Here is a 16983-nt window from a genome sequence, read left to right as displayed (position 1 = left end):
ACATTAGTGTGTCAGCTGCAGTGTGTAAGTGTGCCATGCAAATGCTTCCTGCACTCCTCCCGGGGCTGGAAAGGGGTTAGTTTAACCTCCAGTTTGCCAGTAAAACCTAATTACTGGGTCATGAAATGATGCATGTCTAAAAAGTCTGTCACCAATATGAAAAGTTTGAAAAGCTGTGGTATAAAGGGAAGTCATGCTCCTGCACAAACATATGCATCAGTTTCACCTCCTTGTTGGTTGCATACACACTATACTGGACCTTTAAAGCACATTCAAAGCACATTTTCCCCCTCAAAGAATTCTGGGCATTGTAGTATCCCTCATGGAATTACAATCCCAGCAGCCCTTAACAAACACATTTGAAAATGTGTTTCAAATGTACTTTATACACTATGTACGGGTATATTGTTCTAGACCTAATTTCAGGGGGCATGGGGTAAGAAAAAGGGGCAAGTCTTCTTGCACCTGCATATATTCTTGAGCAGGGCTTCCACTGATGGGACTCCATATATTAATCCTGCCCATCATGTGTACATGTTAGGAGGGAGCTGACAGGCAACACACTTGGCGTACAGCTGAGAGAAACCAGGCTCGCAGTGAGCTCCTTTATCTGTTCTTTGCACAGCTTCGCTGTGAAAGAGGATTAGATAAATTCTTGGAAGATAAGCATGATGCCATGTTCTCTGCAATTGAAAGCCACTGTGCCGTTGCTGGGTGAGTGTACTTCAGGCAGCAGGATCCACAGGGGCAGCAGATTCTGATGCAGATCTTTATTCCCTCTCTTGTTCCTGATCTAGATCTTGTGGTAATTATACTTTACAGAGTTTTATAAATCTTAATTTTTATTAAAGATTTTATTGGTTTCCAGGTGTATATTACTTTTGTAATTTAAAGTCTGCCTTCTGGGATCCATCTGTGAACAGAATGTGTGAGTAAACTCTTTTTATACTTTTATAGAAGACTGTGTCATGTCTATCTTTTTATGAGGGACTAAATGGGAAATTACCAAAAGGAAAACGTATTTTAGAGGCTTTAGCGAGCCTGAGCAAATGCATCAGCTGTGCAAGTTTAAAAAGGGGAATGTTACTCTGCTAAATTGTGGAACTTGTTAATACAAGTTGGAAAGGATATAATCAATATATCCTCTCCTGCATCCCTGAACATTCCCACAAGGTGGAGTCGTTTTCTTTCCCTCCACTTGGAGATATTGAATTCTAACAGTTGAAATCTAAAGCGAGAGCGGAAACTGCCACCTGTCACTCAGGCGGTTGCTCAGCAACGAGGTTCAACAGCTGCCTGCGCAGCGCGCGCGTGAAGCCAAAGTCGCTTCGATTTACGTCAGACATTCCCTCTTGGTTGCTATGTTGCAGCTTGAAAACGGCGGCGGGGGCTTAGCTTTAAAAACTGTTCCTCTGATTGGCTGACAAGGGACGTCCGCAGCCCAATACGTGTCTGGGGGCGGGCTCAAGGTCGGGCGATTTGACTTTGTCGTTGGCCAGAGAGCCAGCGAGTTAATGTGCCGTTTTGCCGAAAGGCGTTACCTCACAGAGGCCGCCGCGGAGATAGGCTTGCTGGCACGTCATTCAGCGCTACCGTCAGGCAAGGCGGCCTCGAGAGTTGGAACTCCCGACAGCCTGCCATTGGCTAATATCCCTTTCGGTCACGCGCAAGGGAGGCCGCGCGGCGGCGAGTCCTGCTCTCCGATAGGTTGCGAGAGGAACCGCGGCGAGAAAGCGGCCTTTCGGGATGGGCGGCGGGTGAAGGCCATGGCGGGAGGGACGAACGCGGCTTCGGGGCGGCCTAGCCTTGGCCGCCGCTTCCTCCTCCTCCTCCTCCTCGGGGCCGCGGTCCTCGTGGTGCCGGCGGGCGGCTCAGGTAAGGGGGTAGGAGGGCGGGCCCTTCCCCTCTCCCCGGGCGGCTGCAGGCGCGGAGCTAGCGGCTTCCCCGCTCGGAGAACCGCCGAGCTGCCTGCGAGGGACGATGCCCGAATCTCGGCCAAGCTCCCTTCCCTTCCTTCCCAAGGCAGGTTTTGCATTTCTAGCCTCAGCCGCCCCGTGATCTTCGGGTGAAGGGCGCCGTAGAACATTACTACTAAGAAAAATAATGCACACGAAATGTACAGTTTCGTTAAAATGCTGCAAATGCCACCCACAACAAGACAGCATAACTTATCCATGGTCTTGTTTGGGAAGTGAAGGCAGAAAGGCGGCGTGATTTGTTCCTGGGCTTCGACATAAGAGGCTTTAGTTTGGTGTTTCCCGAAATGTTCAGAATTAATTCACCAAGGAATTGGACCTGAGGGACCTAGCTCTATGTGAGACAACTTTATAACAATTGTTATGTATGGTAAGATACTACTACTACTAATTGTATCCTCCTCATCTGACTGGATTGCCCCGGCCACTCTGGGCGGCTTCCAACGTACTGTATATAAAAACATAAATGCTGTCCGGCACTATGTTTCTGTTATTTACCAGCAAGTCTCAAGAGAGCAAACTGGAAATGCCAGAAACGCTTGGCTATGAATCTGGGGTATATTAAGTTTCCTTTAGCTGTAAATGATGGCACTTGTTTACTGGCAAGTGTCAGATTTGAACAGCTCAGGTGAAAATTGTTGGTAAAAGGCAGGATTCACTAAACCTCTGACACTGACAGCGCAGTCCTGTGCCTGCTAACTTGGAAGCAGGTCCAGCTGAATTTGATAAGGCTTCCCCCCAGCAGTGCCATTTCCTGGAGGCACAGGAAATCAGCGCAGGGTATGATTTTAAACAATTGAAATCCAGTGGCTCTAAAACCTAAGTATATTTAACTGCATTGTGCTTGTTTGTCCCTTGCTAATCCTTGCCACTTTCCTTCATGCATGCACGCACATACTCCATAGTGAAATTTAGTTTCTAACTTCCTGAGACAGGAACCTTTTTAGTTATTCTGCAAAGCAGCCTTCTCTAACCTGGTGCCATCCACATGCTGTTGGACTACAACTCCATCAACCTCAACCTGCATGGCTGTTGGTGAGGGATGATGGGCACTGTAGTCAAAAATTTCTGGAGGACACCAGGTTGGGTGCTATAGTCATAAAAGTATCCCCCCCCCCCAGGATTCAAGTTACTTTTTGCATGCTTGTGAATTATTTGAAATTTCCTCTTTGCCAAGCGCACATAATTTTTATAGTGCTTTGCAGAATTTACACAATCAGGTGCTTGCCCTGATGATCTTAAAATTTCAAATTCAATGTAGGAGAAAAAAACATGGTGGTATGTGTAGAAGGTGCATGTGTACATGCATGTCCATGAATGTGCAGGCTCCCTCTCATTGTCCACTACGTGTAGATTTTGGGGCACCAAACCCTGTGTTAGTGGCTGCTTTTAAGTTGCCTATTGCAGTTCATTGGTGTGGTATAACTTGTGTGAAAATGAATAGTGATGTTTTGGAATTTTTTGGGTCCTCTTGCTTAATACTGCTCTCGGAAATAGTGCATTCTTGGTGTAGGCTAGAGAGCATCATTCCAGCACCTTACTGAATAGACTAATCCTGATCTACAGTGGTGCCCTGCAAGATGAATGCCTCGCAAGACGAAAAACTCGCTAGACGAAAGAGTTTTCCATTTTTTGAGGTGCTTCGCAAGACGAATTTCCCTATGGGCTTGCTTCACAAGACGAAACGTCTTGCGAGTTCTTGCGAGTTTGTTTCCTTTTTCTTAAAGCCGCTAAGCCGCTAATAGCCGCTAAGCCGTTAATAGCAGCTAAGCCGCTAATAGCCGTGCTTCGCAAGACGAAAAAACCGCAAGACGAAGAGACTCGCGGAACGGATTAATTTCGTCTTGCGAGGCACCACTGTACATTTTGTATAAAACAACCCTGTTCTCTCAGTTCTCAGGCAGCAACTCTGATTTCAGGCAAAGATCTTGCTAATGTCTTTAACGCAGTCCTTGGTTATTGTTTGAACTCAGTAGATAGAGTGCTGCCTCTTGAAGATCATCGCATGCAGAAAGAGAATTCCTCTAAGCAGTTTTGCTACACAAACAAGGTGACCCCAAAATGGCATGACATATGGACCAGAATTCAGGTAAGAAATGGAGTCCTTTAAGTTTCTGGCAGTTGACGAACCTCAGCCGAACTTTCTGTCTGCATATTTGCTAACAAAATTCAAGGGAACTAATCCTAGATTATGTAAATCTCTGTTAAGTAGCTACATGTAGCTTTCATAAAAACTTCCATTGTCTTTTGTTTCTCAGCATACTGGTTGGGAGTGTGTGGTGGATGAACGATATGGGGTGCTGTGTAATGCATTTCTCAAGGCTCAGAACTGGAGCCATGATTACTGTTGAAGTGCTCTACTGTGTTACTGTGGAGCTAGTTTTGTATACGGTCATACCTCATGTTACGTTTGCTTCAGGTTGAGCGTTTTCAGGTTACGTCCTGCGGTGACCTGGAAATACTGTAACGGGTTACTTCCTGGTTTCGCTGCTCGCACATGTGCAGACGCGCAAAATGACGTCACTCGCATGCGCAGAAGTGGCGAATTGCGACCCACGCATGCGCAGACGCTGGTTGCGTTGTTTTCAGGTTGCGAACGGGCCTGTGGAACGGTTCCCGTTCGCAACCAGAGGTACCACTGTACAGTATAGTCAAATGTTTTCTCTGTGCCTTCTCATTCCGTTTCAAGTTGTATTATACAGTTGTTAAAAGAAACTTTTATTCAAAAGAGCATTCTGTGTTATAGATGATGTTCATAGGTTCAGGCTTTGAGAAAAATAGATTGTTATCATGGTTGGAGATAAAAGTCAAAGACAAGGTCATCTCTTGGAGCCCCAGTTATGCTGCAGATTGATGTAGCTGACAAATAGGGAACCTGTAGCCCTCCATATACCGTTGGATGATATCTCCCATCATCCCTGACCATTGACTATGCTGGCTGTGGTTGATGGCATATGGAGTGCATCAACATCTAGAGGGCCACAGATTTCCTATCCCTTAGTTAGTTACTTATCTCTATGGGTAATGCAAACTCTCCATACACTATTTGTGATTTACCCAACTACAGTAATGGTTGGCAGATGTCTGTGCTTTCCCTGTTGGAGCAGCTCTATTCTTTTCACAGTATTTACCAGCATTACATAAGCTGAGTAGTATTCTTATACCCAGGTACTGGAATGTTGCATATTTGAGCTCCAATCCTAATCCCACTTAGCTGGGAGTTAACTCTGTTGAATTCAGTAGAATTTACTTCTGAGTAGACAAGGTTGGGATTGTGCTGTTAATCTTTCTTCCTTGCTGGGTGCCTTTTTTATTTGTGGGAGAGGGTTGACTATGCAGCTGCTGAAGAAGAGAAGTTGGAAAATAGAAAAGATTGGTTGAAGATGGCACAATAGCCAGGGGAAAGGGACTTGTGATGTCATAGGCAAGGTCAAGTAAGTGCTCGCATCACTTTGAACAATGGAGATTCATACTTGTTGCAGCAATGATTGCAGTTACAATCACTGGTGCTTAACTGCTTGTGTCCTGGGAAACAGCAGTTTCTCCATAACAGGATCAATAATTTAGTGGTGACTGTTGCTCCTGCCCACCCACTTGAGCCACGGTGTCTGGAAAGGCCCTCAGCCTTGATTGAATGGAATACTCACACAGTCTCTTGTAAACTTGTTTTGCTGCTCAGTTGTTTCCATAATGAAGTTCAGTATTGGAACTTTGGCCATCTGTCTCCTCATTCTCTCTCCCTGCCCCCCACCCCCATTCTGATCCTGATCCTGATTTTTCCCTTTCTGATCCTGTTCCTTCAAGTGAATGCTTCTACTTTTCCTTTATAATAATTGTACATTATACCAATCTTACCAGCTTCCTTTGTTGGCATGCTTTCCAAAAGCCCCTTTCTCTTCCTTGGTACTTTCCTCTGAACCAGCCTGTCATTCATCTTTGTCGCGTGCATTTCATAATGGCATATAAGTTTTGTGTTGTTTATTTAGATACCACTTGAGTGGTGATATTCTGATTTTTCTGTATTTTAATGTTGGAATCTCCCTTGTGGCTAACCCTTTCCCACCTCTGTCTTTTGCAGATACGAGTAAAAAGCAGCAAGATGATCCGAGTCATCCAGGTGGAAAATGAGGAAAAGCTTAAAGAACTGGAGGGATTCAATGTGTGGAACTACATTGGCTCCTTCTTCAAAGAGAAACTCAATGACACCTATGTTACTGTAGGTCTCTACAGTAATAAAACTTGTTTGAAAGTTGATGTGCTTGAAGAAGGCTCCAATTACACCATCATCGTTGCTCGTAGTATGTCCTCTTTTACCTTAGTTGCTGGCTTACTGGGGAAGCTGTTAGTTGTGCATCTAGTACTGCTAAATGAATTAGATTAAGCTGCTTACTTCCTGATACTGTGAACTGCAGGCCTTCTGGTTGCACAGAAATGTAGTAGTGATGCGAGGGCAGGAATATCAGGACACTAGCTGGGCAAGTGAGTTATGTAATCTAGATGCTTTGCACTACATGTGGTGCCAGAAGTAGAATGAATACTAGGATTTCATGCTGATGTCAGAGGCTTCACTATGTCAGGTTAATGGAGAAGTTGATTCATTTTGTGAGGGCCAAATAAGTCGCAGTGACCCAAAGTTGTTTTTTTTAGCTTTTTAACGAGATGTAAGCTTGACTTATATGGTATTCTTCTGGTTTTAGTGATCTCTTACCATTCCTTGTGAAAACCTATGCGTCTAGAATATTTTCTATTGCAAAATGGGCACATGACACTCGTATACCAAATGTTTTTTAAAAGTAGATCCTATTGCTTAGTGTGAAATTTCAATTAATGGTTCATTCTTCTATACTTGGGTGCAAATACCCATCACTTGTGAATGACACATATGCATTGATCCTGTATATATTGCACAGGAGCTTGGCCATTTCAGTATGCATGCACCTTTTGCAATTAGTGAACTGCTGTGTGTGTATTACCTCAGAGTACCAAAGTTTGAGTAAAGTCAAACTTTGTTCAGTTCATTTTTGTCTTTTACTTGGGAGGGATGTTGATGGTGAGAACTACTATTTTAAGGAAAAGTATTAACTGCTTGAATGAGTTATGTGCTATGCTGTGTTGTTTCTTCTTGGTAAGTTAGTGAAGGGACACGTTACCCAAACCCAGGTAACCTGTCCCTTCATTAGGATGTAGTGTGCTTGTTCCTACAGTAGATCAGCATTCTTATGTTGCTGCACAGGAACTTTGTACTCTGCCCTTTGAATTGATTTAGATTTGCACAAAAGTATAGGGTGGTTTTGGATGATGCCTATGAAAGACAGGAAGCGGTCATCACAAGTGTTGTGTGTCTGGCAGTATTGCTATATGAAGCCTCATCATAAATGGGCACTTGGTCTGACAGCATTTGAGGTTACCTTACACCCTAATCCAAAAGATTTAGCAGCTCAAAGGTCAGTTCAACACAACGGATGAACTGTTTCATTTTCTTGCAGCATTTGATCCCAAGCTCTTCGTGGTTACATTTCTGGGCCTTCTGCTGTTTTTCTGTGCTGACTTGATGAGCAGGTGAGCACTGTAATGAGTGGCAGAAATGCCAGACATAATCTACTGCAGCCATCTGCTTGGCCTGTAACAGCTACCAGATTGATCTTTCCTGTCTAAAGCAATGGTAGTAGGTTATATGGTTTTTGTTTTAATAATGAAAGGCTAATGCAGGGGTGGGGAACTCAGACTCAGGAGCAAAATATTCTCCCCCATCCCAGGGCTCTCTGTCTGGCCTTTGAGACCCGGGACTCAGGACTGCCTGTCTCCAGCTGTGCCATGGCTAGCAAAGGACATGCTGCTTCTTTGTTCCACAGAAAGTTGCCTTTTGCTCTGCTAAATCATGGCTATGCTGCCTCCAGTCTCTCTCTGGACTCATGGCTTTGTGGGCTTTGCCAGAAGCAATAGAGAGAACAATCTCCACCTCCACATGGCAACTGTAAACTCCGGCTTGTTACCCAAAGGCCAACCAAAGGTTTTGGCTCTAGGTGTATTCCAGCCATTTTCCCTTGTTCTTGTGGCGTGTGTTGAATATTTGCTCCTCCTGACAACCTTTGTGGATGTATAGATGTTATTCCTGCACAGCAACTGAAATAACAATTGTCTTTGCAGAAGTCCACTTTTCTTCTATTCGGCTGGAATAAGCATCGGCGTGCTAAGTTCATTGCTAATTGTCATCTATGTAATGTCCAGAATGGTGCCCAAGGTGAGTGAAAGTACTGTTCTATTGACAATACTAGACTCTTTGGCAACAAGCATCCAGAAAGCCACGAGTTCAGAGTTCATCTTTCCAGATGTTTCAGCTTTAATTTCAAGTGCTTTATTCAGACTGTCCACGGCTTAAAGAACATGCATGACACATTGACCACCCAGTCTTGGCTAGAGGGATTGTCTTCCATACAGCTTTGTTGTCCATATTCCTCCTTTCACTGTTTTAGGTTAGCAAGAGGAATGAGTGAGATGGCAGCAGCAAGAGGAGAGGAAGCAGGATGTACAGCGGTGCTCTTTCCCTTGCAAATGAGGAGCTGACAGACGTAATAATCATTGACCCTAGAGAGGGAAATAATTGAAAATAGGGAAAAGAGAAACATTTGCTTGCTGTGGGCAGATGAACATGGCTCACATCATCACAGAGTGGGATTTTTATTGCACCCTTCTCAATATATGGCTCTTCCCTGATATATAGTAGCTCAGAAGCACTTCAGTGCACGTTTTTGTTGGAATCTGGACTAACTTAATATGATAAATACTTTACTACTGTGGTTGCCATATATACTAGAAAAAAGTTAAATGATTTTTGGCAGTGTGTGTATATGTGTTAGTGGGTATATTCCATTTTTGCTTGACTACATTCCACCAGCTTACCATATGCAAATTCAAATGTTAGTGGTTGTGCAACCACTTTTAAAAATCCTAGTTGTAGTATTTTGCAATATAGGAAAATCCATGCCATCAACCGCACAGTTCAAATGGTATATTTCCCTATGAGAAAAAAATGGGATTCAACAAATGAAAATGCCTGTCTTGGGACAAGTCTATTCATCTGATAGTTAAATAGCTGCTTGAATTGAAATTGCCTGTCTCTTATTGTGCTTCATATTTCGTATTGTGGAGTTGTGAAAAGTGTTTGTGTGTCCTTTGTGAAAGCGTTTGGACCAAGTCAAATGCAGATACACAGTTCAGTGGGGTTTAAGTAGAGGGCCATGGCTGCCCCGCCCCCTGCAATCCCTCATTCAGCTCCAAAATTGGCCACTGTAGTCTAGGACCTGGTTCTGATTAGTGGGTAAAATGGGTAAACCTGTGTCTCAGTGGTATGCATCAAATGATTTTATCCTCTTCTGTTAAAAAAAAAAGACCCTCTCCCTGCATGTAGAGTGCTGGGAAGAAGGATTCTAGTAGGGCATGTTGTGTTGTGTGAGCCCCAACCAGCAACCTGCATAGTACAGTCTACATACAGGTTTGCCACTCTACTTGCTGTTGTGAGAACTAGGCCAAATGTTTCTCATCAGTCCCTACCAAAAAATCTGGCCTAACTTTATCTTGCCAGGCTATGCTGAAATATGCCTGCCTGCCAGAACCCAGCCATAGAATTTAAATTGTGCAGTTTGCATATGGTAACAACCTAGTAGTGCTGTATGCCTAATTTAGGGCAAGCTGGATTGTCTGCTCTGTCGATAATGCGAAAATAGCTTGCTTGTTCTTTTTGTGCCCTAGAAAAGTCCCATCTACCTCATGCTAGTGGGAGGCTGGTCTTTTTCTGTTTACCTTATTCAGCTGGTCTTCAGAAACCTGCAGGAGATCTGTAAATTGTACTGGGAATATCTGCTGGGTGAGTATTTCTTGACTTTCTGTGCTTTCTTTTTCATCAAAGCCTGTGCCTTGGGCTATTCTTCATATTTTTGAGTGAATCTAGAATTATAGAATCATAGAATTTTAGAATTGGAAGTAGCACCAAGGGTCATCTAGTCCAACCCCCGTAATGCAGGGAAATGCATTGCCTTCACACCTGGGAAATGCTTAGCCTCCACACTTCATCCTCATCTCCCAATTAGCTTGAGTAAAGAGTACCTAGAGATCTAATTAAGGCAAATTTAGCTGCATTGATATTTGTTCACACCAAAATGACAGCTAAAAAGCGTTCAGCAAATTCTGCTCAAGTATAATTTGGAGTCACTTAAACAGAAATTTAAGTAAAACTGGTATTTGGATGGTGACTCCTAGTGGGATGAGGCACTAGGGTGGGAGTTATGAAGGAAATAATGGCATCAGCTACACTACTGGATACAGTGGTACCTCGGGTTACATACGCTTCAGGTTACAGACTCCGCTAACCCAGAAATAGTACCTCGGGTTAAGAACTTTGCTTCAGGATGAGAACAGAAATCGCCCAGCGGCAGTGGGAGGGAGGCCCCATTAGCTAAAGTGGTGCTTCAGGTTAAGAACAGTTTCAGGTTAAGAACGGACCTCCAGAACAAATTACTTAACCTGAGGTACCACTGTATTGCATGTGTCTTGAAAGCAACCTGTTTCAGGCTTCTAGTTATGCAGTCCTTGTCAACCACACCAAACCCTAACTTGGTTTTGATCTTGAGAGGTTTTTCCTTTTAATATCCCATGTGAGGAAAAGCACGCATTGTGAGCACAGGAGTCATGGATTTAATTACACTTGGTATGATGCAACCTTTCTAGACCAGCATCCCATTCATTTTAAGGCTTTTTGGTCCAGTCTTCCTAGAGCAGACTGTGTAAAAGACCTGAGTTCTTGGCTTTTGTTACCTTCTGGAATCTGCTGTTGGCAACATGTTTTAATCCTCTTGCTGTTAGGGAATAGTCATTCTTTTCTATCTATTTCTGGCTGATTTAGCACATCATTTTGCTTCCTGGGGTGGTGCTTCATTCATTAAGTAACTCACCATGAGGATAGTTTAGGCTCCAGATTAAAAATAATTCTTGGAGTATCTCTTTATGTTTCTTCCTTTATTTCCTTTCCTTTCTTTGCAGGTTACTTGCTCATTGTAGGGTGTATCAGCTTTGCAGTGTGCTACAAATATGGGCCCCTGGAGAACGAACGCAGCATCAATCTCCTCACTTGGGGTTTGCAGGTTCTTGGCTTGCTTTTCCTCTACGCAGGCATCCAGATACGGCAGATCGCCATCGCACTGATCGTAATTGCATTCTGCACTAAAAACCTGGAGTACCCAGTCATGTGGGCCTATGCTATCTACAGGTGACGGATGGGAAGCAGGGCATTACTCATCCTAGAAGGCACAATCCAATAATAGACATTAATAGACTAGTAAGATAAGGTGTGTGCTTGTGTTTGTGTGTATGTACTCAAAACACAGTGAAATTTCTAACATGTACGAGAGAACAAGGAATGCCTATTCAAAGATCATTTACTATATTTCATTCAGTGTTGGGCAAGTCTGTAGTTTATATCTGGATAATTAGAAGGAGAATGAATACTTTTGCATATATATATATATATATATATATATATGCTTTCGTAGATTTTCACGGGTACAGGAATGCAGGTTTTGGTGTCCTCGGGTGTCTTCCCGTGTAAAAGTTGGGGTGTCTAGGCGACGTTTCGACGAGGTCTCACTCGTCATCTTCAGGCTGGTGCTTTCGGCTTCTTGTTACTGGAACAGAGCAGGATCTCAGTGTTTGAGTTCCTATAAATACTGTAGAGGGGGTGTGGTGTATAGCCTCCAATGTTCTGGGCAGAGAGGAAGTTCCCAGGCTAGTGTGCCTTTTCTTCTTTTGTTCCTTAATTACTTGAGAGATATCTTGAGCACAACTAAGTACAGTACAGCCATCTTCTCATGAAAACTCTTCACAAAGTTCAAGAGGTCAAGACACAAAGACTTTAGCAACTAATCCACACCTAATGACCCACCTAAGTGGTACTCAGGATATCACTCAAGAAATCACTCAAGATATCTCTCAAGTAATTAAGGAACAAAAGAAGAAAAGGCACACTAGCCTGGGAACTTCCTCTCTGCCCAGAACATTGGAGGCTATACACCACACCCCCTCTACAGTATTTATAGGAACTCAAACACTGAGATCCTGCTCTGTTCCAGTAACAAGAAGCCGAAAGCACCAGCCTGAAGATGACGAGTGAGACCTCGTCGAAACGTCGCCTAGACACCCCAACTTTTACACGGGAAGACACCCGAGGACACCAAAACCTGCATATATATATATATATATATATATATATATATATATATATATACAGGGAGTGTTTGGATACTCCTGTAGAGGATAGTTGCTCTGAATGAGATGATTGTTGTTAATCATTTAAACACTTAAAATTCTGGGGCACTGTGCAGCAATCTGCTGTGCAGCATATTAGATTGCAAAACTATATTGTTTATTTAATATACTAGTGTAAATGAATGGAGAGGAAAGAGGAAAGCAGGCAAATTCACGTACCAGTTGTTAAAAGTTATAGCAAGTTATGTAATTGGGTAAAGTTTCTTCTAATGACCAGTTGAAATAGGTGCTATGGGGACAGTGTTCAAAAAGGAGGACCCATTGACTGGATCCCAGCCAGCTCAGTCAGACCTCAATCGTAGCATTCACGTGCCACTGTAAACCATCATTTTACTCCTCCCTGATTCTCTCCTCCTTCGTAAGGTGGGGCAGAAACAAACCATGATCCTGGCTTACTGCTGTGCCCAAACAAGGATTATGGTTTGTTTTGCTCCAAAGTTTGCTTTCTCATCATGGTTTGTTTGAATAAAACAAAACATGATCTCCAGTTCAGATGTGATGCCAAGCCAGGGATTGTGGTTAAACATACTAGTGGGGAGGAATGAAGCAGACATATTTACAGTAAGCCATTACTTGTGGTTTACAGTGATGTTTGAATACACCCATTATCTCTTTTTTCCTCCCTCAGGTGAAGCCAGGTGAAATGGTAGCTGATGGAAACAGTTTGTGGGAGGGGGGATAGCTAACCTAATGCTTTAACCTCCAGTTAATGGGTATGCTTTTGCTCCACGCAGCCTGTATGGTGGAAGCTGGGTTGAATTGTTGGTGAGCTTGCTCTGGATGTTGAGTGGCAAATATGGTCAAATGGATATTGTGTTGAAACCATTAAAATTGGGATTTCAGTTGCTGGATTGAAACATACCACTAGATGGTGCCTTCAGAGATTTTTACAAGCTCTGTCTCCCTCTGAAGACCAGCATCATGTTTAGATGCCTGGGTCCTCCTGCTGTCTGTGTCTTTTCTTCTGTCAGGTGGGCCTATGAGCATAGCATATGAGAACATATATATTTACAATACCTGGCAAACCTCTTTTCAATTGACCTTTACAGCAGTAAGGCACAAGAGACGTAAGACTGCTCAAGGCATAAAATTTGAGGCTGGGAGCGAATCGCCCTAAAAAGACAGTCTGTAAAAGGTCTCTCTTTGGGTCTGATGTAAGAAAATGACACACAGGTCTGAGGTCTGTTCAAATGTCTACCTAGTGTTCACTAACTCAAAGAATACCCTACTCCGATTACTGCCAAATTGTGTTTAGTTGTTGTGTTATCACAATACTGTCTTGGGAAGAGCCATCAAGATAATGCGGTAAGACTAGTGGGATAGAATCTTTCTGAAGAAGGTCTAGTCCTAGCCCAAAATGAGAGTCTTGTGCCCTTTTGGTACAGGCTCCCAGTTGCACCCTATTCTAGTGAAGCTCAAGAGTAAACACTGTTTCCTGAGCTGCTCAAGGGTTTTTGGAAGGCACCAGACTCTGATGTTCAGACTTGCAGCTGCCACTAATGTCATTGCTATCCTAGCAGGAAGGTCTCCACAGCCCCAGAAAAGCCCAGCCCACCACGTCTGCTGACTGAGGAGGAGTACCGGATACAGGGGGAGGTGGAGACACGCAGAGCCCTGGAGGAATTGCGGGAGTACTGCAGCAGCCCAGAATTCTCTGCCTGGAAAGCAGTCTCCCGCATCCAGTCTCCCAAGAGGTACTGTCCAAGATGATTAGAAGAAGGGAGGGGAAAGCTGCATGGTGCTATGGGATCCTTATACCCTTTGGGAGCCTTCAAAAGGACAGCCTGGTTACAAACTCAGCTATAGGAGGGAGGTGGAATCTGGGGTAGTTAAGGGAAGGGGCGGGAATGAGATGCAGGTTTGAAGCTGGCTTCTCTGCTAGTGACACACGCCAGGAAAAACTACCAAGTGTGCATTGCTTTATTGAGTGCATGCTACACATGGGGGCTATTCCCCTGGCCATGCCTGCAGTTTGGACTTTGTCTGACAAATGTTTAATTGGCCCATGTTACATGCATTTCATGGCAGGCCATTAAATAAAAGTCAGACATCTGCTGGTTGCTGCAGTACTCTCACTGCTCTCTGCTGGTTTTTCCCCAGATTTGCTGATTTTGTAGAAGGTGCTTCGCATGTGGTCCCCAATGAGGTCTCTGTCCATGAGCAGGAATATGGGCTGGGAGGTTCTTTTCTGGAGGATCAGCTCTTTGAAGAGGAAGATGGAGAGCGAGACTACAGCTTTGAAGAAGAGGAATGCGTGGACACCTTTTGGCCCCAGAACCATCTAAGTTTCTGAAACAAAGCCGGCTAGTATTCATGCAAATAGATTGGTTGGTAATGCCCCTTGTTGACATGGGGTAGGAGTTGCAGCATTGCTGCTCTCATGTTAGAGTGAGCACATGTATACCTACTCTACTGTGGATGGCACATACAGAACAAGGTGTATATGCTTGGCAGACTGCGCAAATGGGCTGGGGTTCTATTAAAGCCCTGCTGCCTACACTAAACAATGAACCGAACGTGCAGTGAGCTACACATGGGGCAGAGTCCTGGACTCAGTATCTTGTGGGCTGTGAGTGAATGAGGCTAGGCAACTGGGGAGCAAGGTGGAGTTGTGACAATCTATTTAAAACCTGCCGGTAATGAATTATTTTGCCTTGATTAGACAGGGGCTCCAGAGGAAAGGCTTACACCAATGTGTAATGTCCAGCTGAGTTAGGGTTTGCTGTAAGTACCTTAGTTGGTGTCCTACTTTGTTTCTTGGAAGCCCAGAATGCTGTCGTCCGAGGTCTGACTTTTCATGGTGTCTGTGGTGGTTAGTAGAGATACTGCCCCCTTGGTGGCTCCTGTGCTTATCATCTGTTAGGCAACTCTTTCTTATGCTATCAAGCTTGATCCTGTGCTTGGCACAGTTCTTTAATGAACAGCAGGTGACACATGCATGTTTCAGCTCAAACAGGATTTTGTCTGCTTGCAAACAAGATGCAACCAATTTTTTTGGGTGGCCTTCTACTGCTTTCTGTGTTTTTGTTTGTTTTGAACTAGTTTCCTCCCAACATAAGTTTGCCTGTATAGCTCTCTGAAGCTGCTATTTGGTGTCAGAAAGGACTAAGTAACTGATACAGGTACTATAACAGGATTTAACTTATGCCTTGCTACTTTCAAGCACCTGTTTGGCCCTCTTGTTACCACCTGGCTTTAAAAATTCTGACAGCTAAGTTAGATCCTCGAGGGTTTGTTCCTTTTAGCAGATGCAGCTTGGCACAATCTAATAAAGAGCTGTTAAATGTTATAGGCGACTAAGCCTATCAAATTCTACCACCTTTTTAACTTCAGGGATAGTTCGTAAAGAATTACAGACACAATGGCAACCTGATTCACTTAGGTGTAGGTCCTTATTATTTCTTGAGCCTTTTTCAAATTAGTTTCTACGGAGAAATGTAGCAAAGGCCTACATTTTCCAAATGGTTGTTTTTCTAGAGATCAGTTGAATTGTATCTTCCAAGAGTGGGTGGCATGAGGCTCCATGAAGTTCTTTCAGGAATAACTCCCTCAAAATAGTTGACAGCATCTGACAGAGAATTGGACTGGTTATATGTGCCTTATTTCCTAGTCTTGGAGCAACATGAGCAAACACAAAAAGGTGATAATAGCTGTCATATCCTGTGTTCTGGCTATTCTGTTTCTTCTCTGTAGCCTGATACTTGTGCAAATGCTGCCCAGTATATTTGGCAGAACCTGGTCAGCAGGATTTTTGGGATCGAAATTCTTCCTTTTCTCCATATTCAGAGATCATAAAAACAATATAGTTGATCAGAAAATGGGGAGAACTTCATGCTGTTGGTATACATTTTGAGTGAATTTAGTGTTACAAGACACATGTGACTACTGAAAATCACAACCCCCTGTCTTCATCCTGCTGCCTTTCTCCAAAATGGTACAAATTATCCCATGCCCTGATGTACTTTGCTGTACTTTCTCCACTAGCTGCAGCTAGTGATGTGGAACACAGAGAAGAAATGGGATATGAAACAGTATGTGTAAAATGTCTTCCTCCAAGTGTTACAGTCAATACAAAATGCTGAGTTCACTTTGTCACAAAAGCAAAATACTTGATCTATGCAAATTGGGGATATAAGCCATTACGTGTTTCTGGGGTAGAGGTGGAGGGGAATACCTCCTAACTGTGGTCAAACTGCCTACAGACAGGTTTAAATAAGTGTGTGTTTCTCTTTTATTTCTCCTACGAGGTGGTCAGTATTTTTAAAAAAGTTACTTTTGACTGTGAATGTACTGATATGCCATATCAATGCTTTCTCGGTTGTGTAGTGAAGGTTAAGATTTTTAATAAAGTCTTTTTTGGTAGAAAATGAAACTTGTGATGGTGTGAGGGGTAGATAAACCTTTCCACCTTCTTATGGAAGGTTTAGTAGAAACCTCTGCTTTGTTTTTTGTCTAAAATTGCCTCTTGATTGTTCCAAGCAGCTATTTGCTTGTTGGACTGCTCTCTAGCATTATGTACAATAAACCACTTGTGAGTTGGAAGCTTTATTGAAGAACAACAACAACAACCTGCCCCCAAACATGAGAATCTTCTTGCAGGTGGTGACTGCTGTTATTGCTTGATCAGAAAGACCTGGTTGATGCTTCCTTATATAGCAAGCCTGCAATTTATGCGGATCTAACTTGTACA

General features: G+C 43.5%; 1 protein-coding gene across 3 annotated transcripts; it reads left to right on the top strand.

Moving 5' to 3' along the window:
* The first annotated feature begins 1670 nt into the window (after positions 1 to 1670).
* On the top strand, positions 1671 to 16835 carry NEMP1 (nuclear envelope integral membrane protein 1). Of its 3 annotated transcripts, none has more exons than XM_081851773.1 (9): positions 1671 to 1875; positions 3953 to 4065; positions 6055 to 6274; positions 7463 to 7535; positions 8124 to 8217; positions 9726 to 9840; positions 11013 to 11238; positions 13811 to 13987; positions 14394 to 16835. In XM_081851773.1, exons 1-9 carry the CDS (start codon positions 1767 to 1769, stop codon positions 14584 to 14586), a joined length of 1320 nt encoding a protein of 439 aa, XP_081707899.1. In that variant the 5' UTR covers positions 1671 to 1766; the 3' UTR covers positions 14587 to 16835. The 3 variants fall into 3 exon arrangements, with proteins under 3 accessions (XP_081707899.1, XP_081707897.1, XP_081707898.1); XM_081851771.1 differs by having other exon boundaries at positions 3950 to 4065; XM_081851772.1 differs by having other exon boundaries at positions 1674 to 1875; positions 3950 to 4065; positions 13814 to 13987.
* The last annotated feature ends 148 nt before the right edge of the window (positions 16836 to 16983 follow it).

The sequence above is a fragment of the Podarcis erhardii genome (genome assembly GCF_964252035.2).
Source record: "Podarcis erhardii genome assembly, chromosome: 2".
Classification (NCBI taxonomy): Eukaryota; Metazoa; Chordata; class Lepidosauria; order Squamata; family Lacertidae; genus Podarcis; species Podarcis erhardii.
The sequence above is the reverse complement of the archived record's forward strand: the minus strand, read 5'-3'. Positions and strand labels throughout refer to the sequence as shown.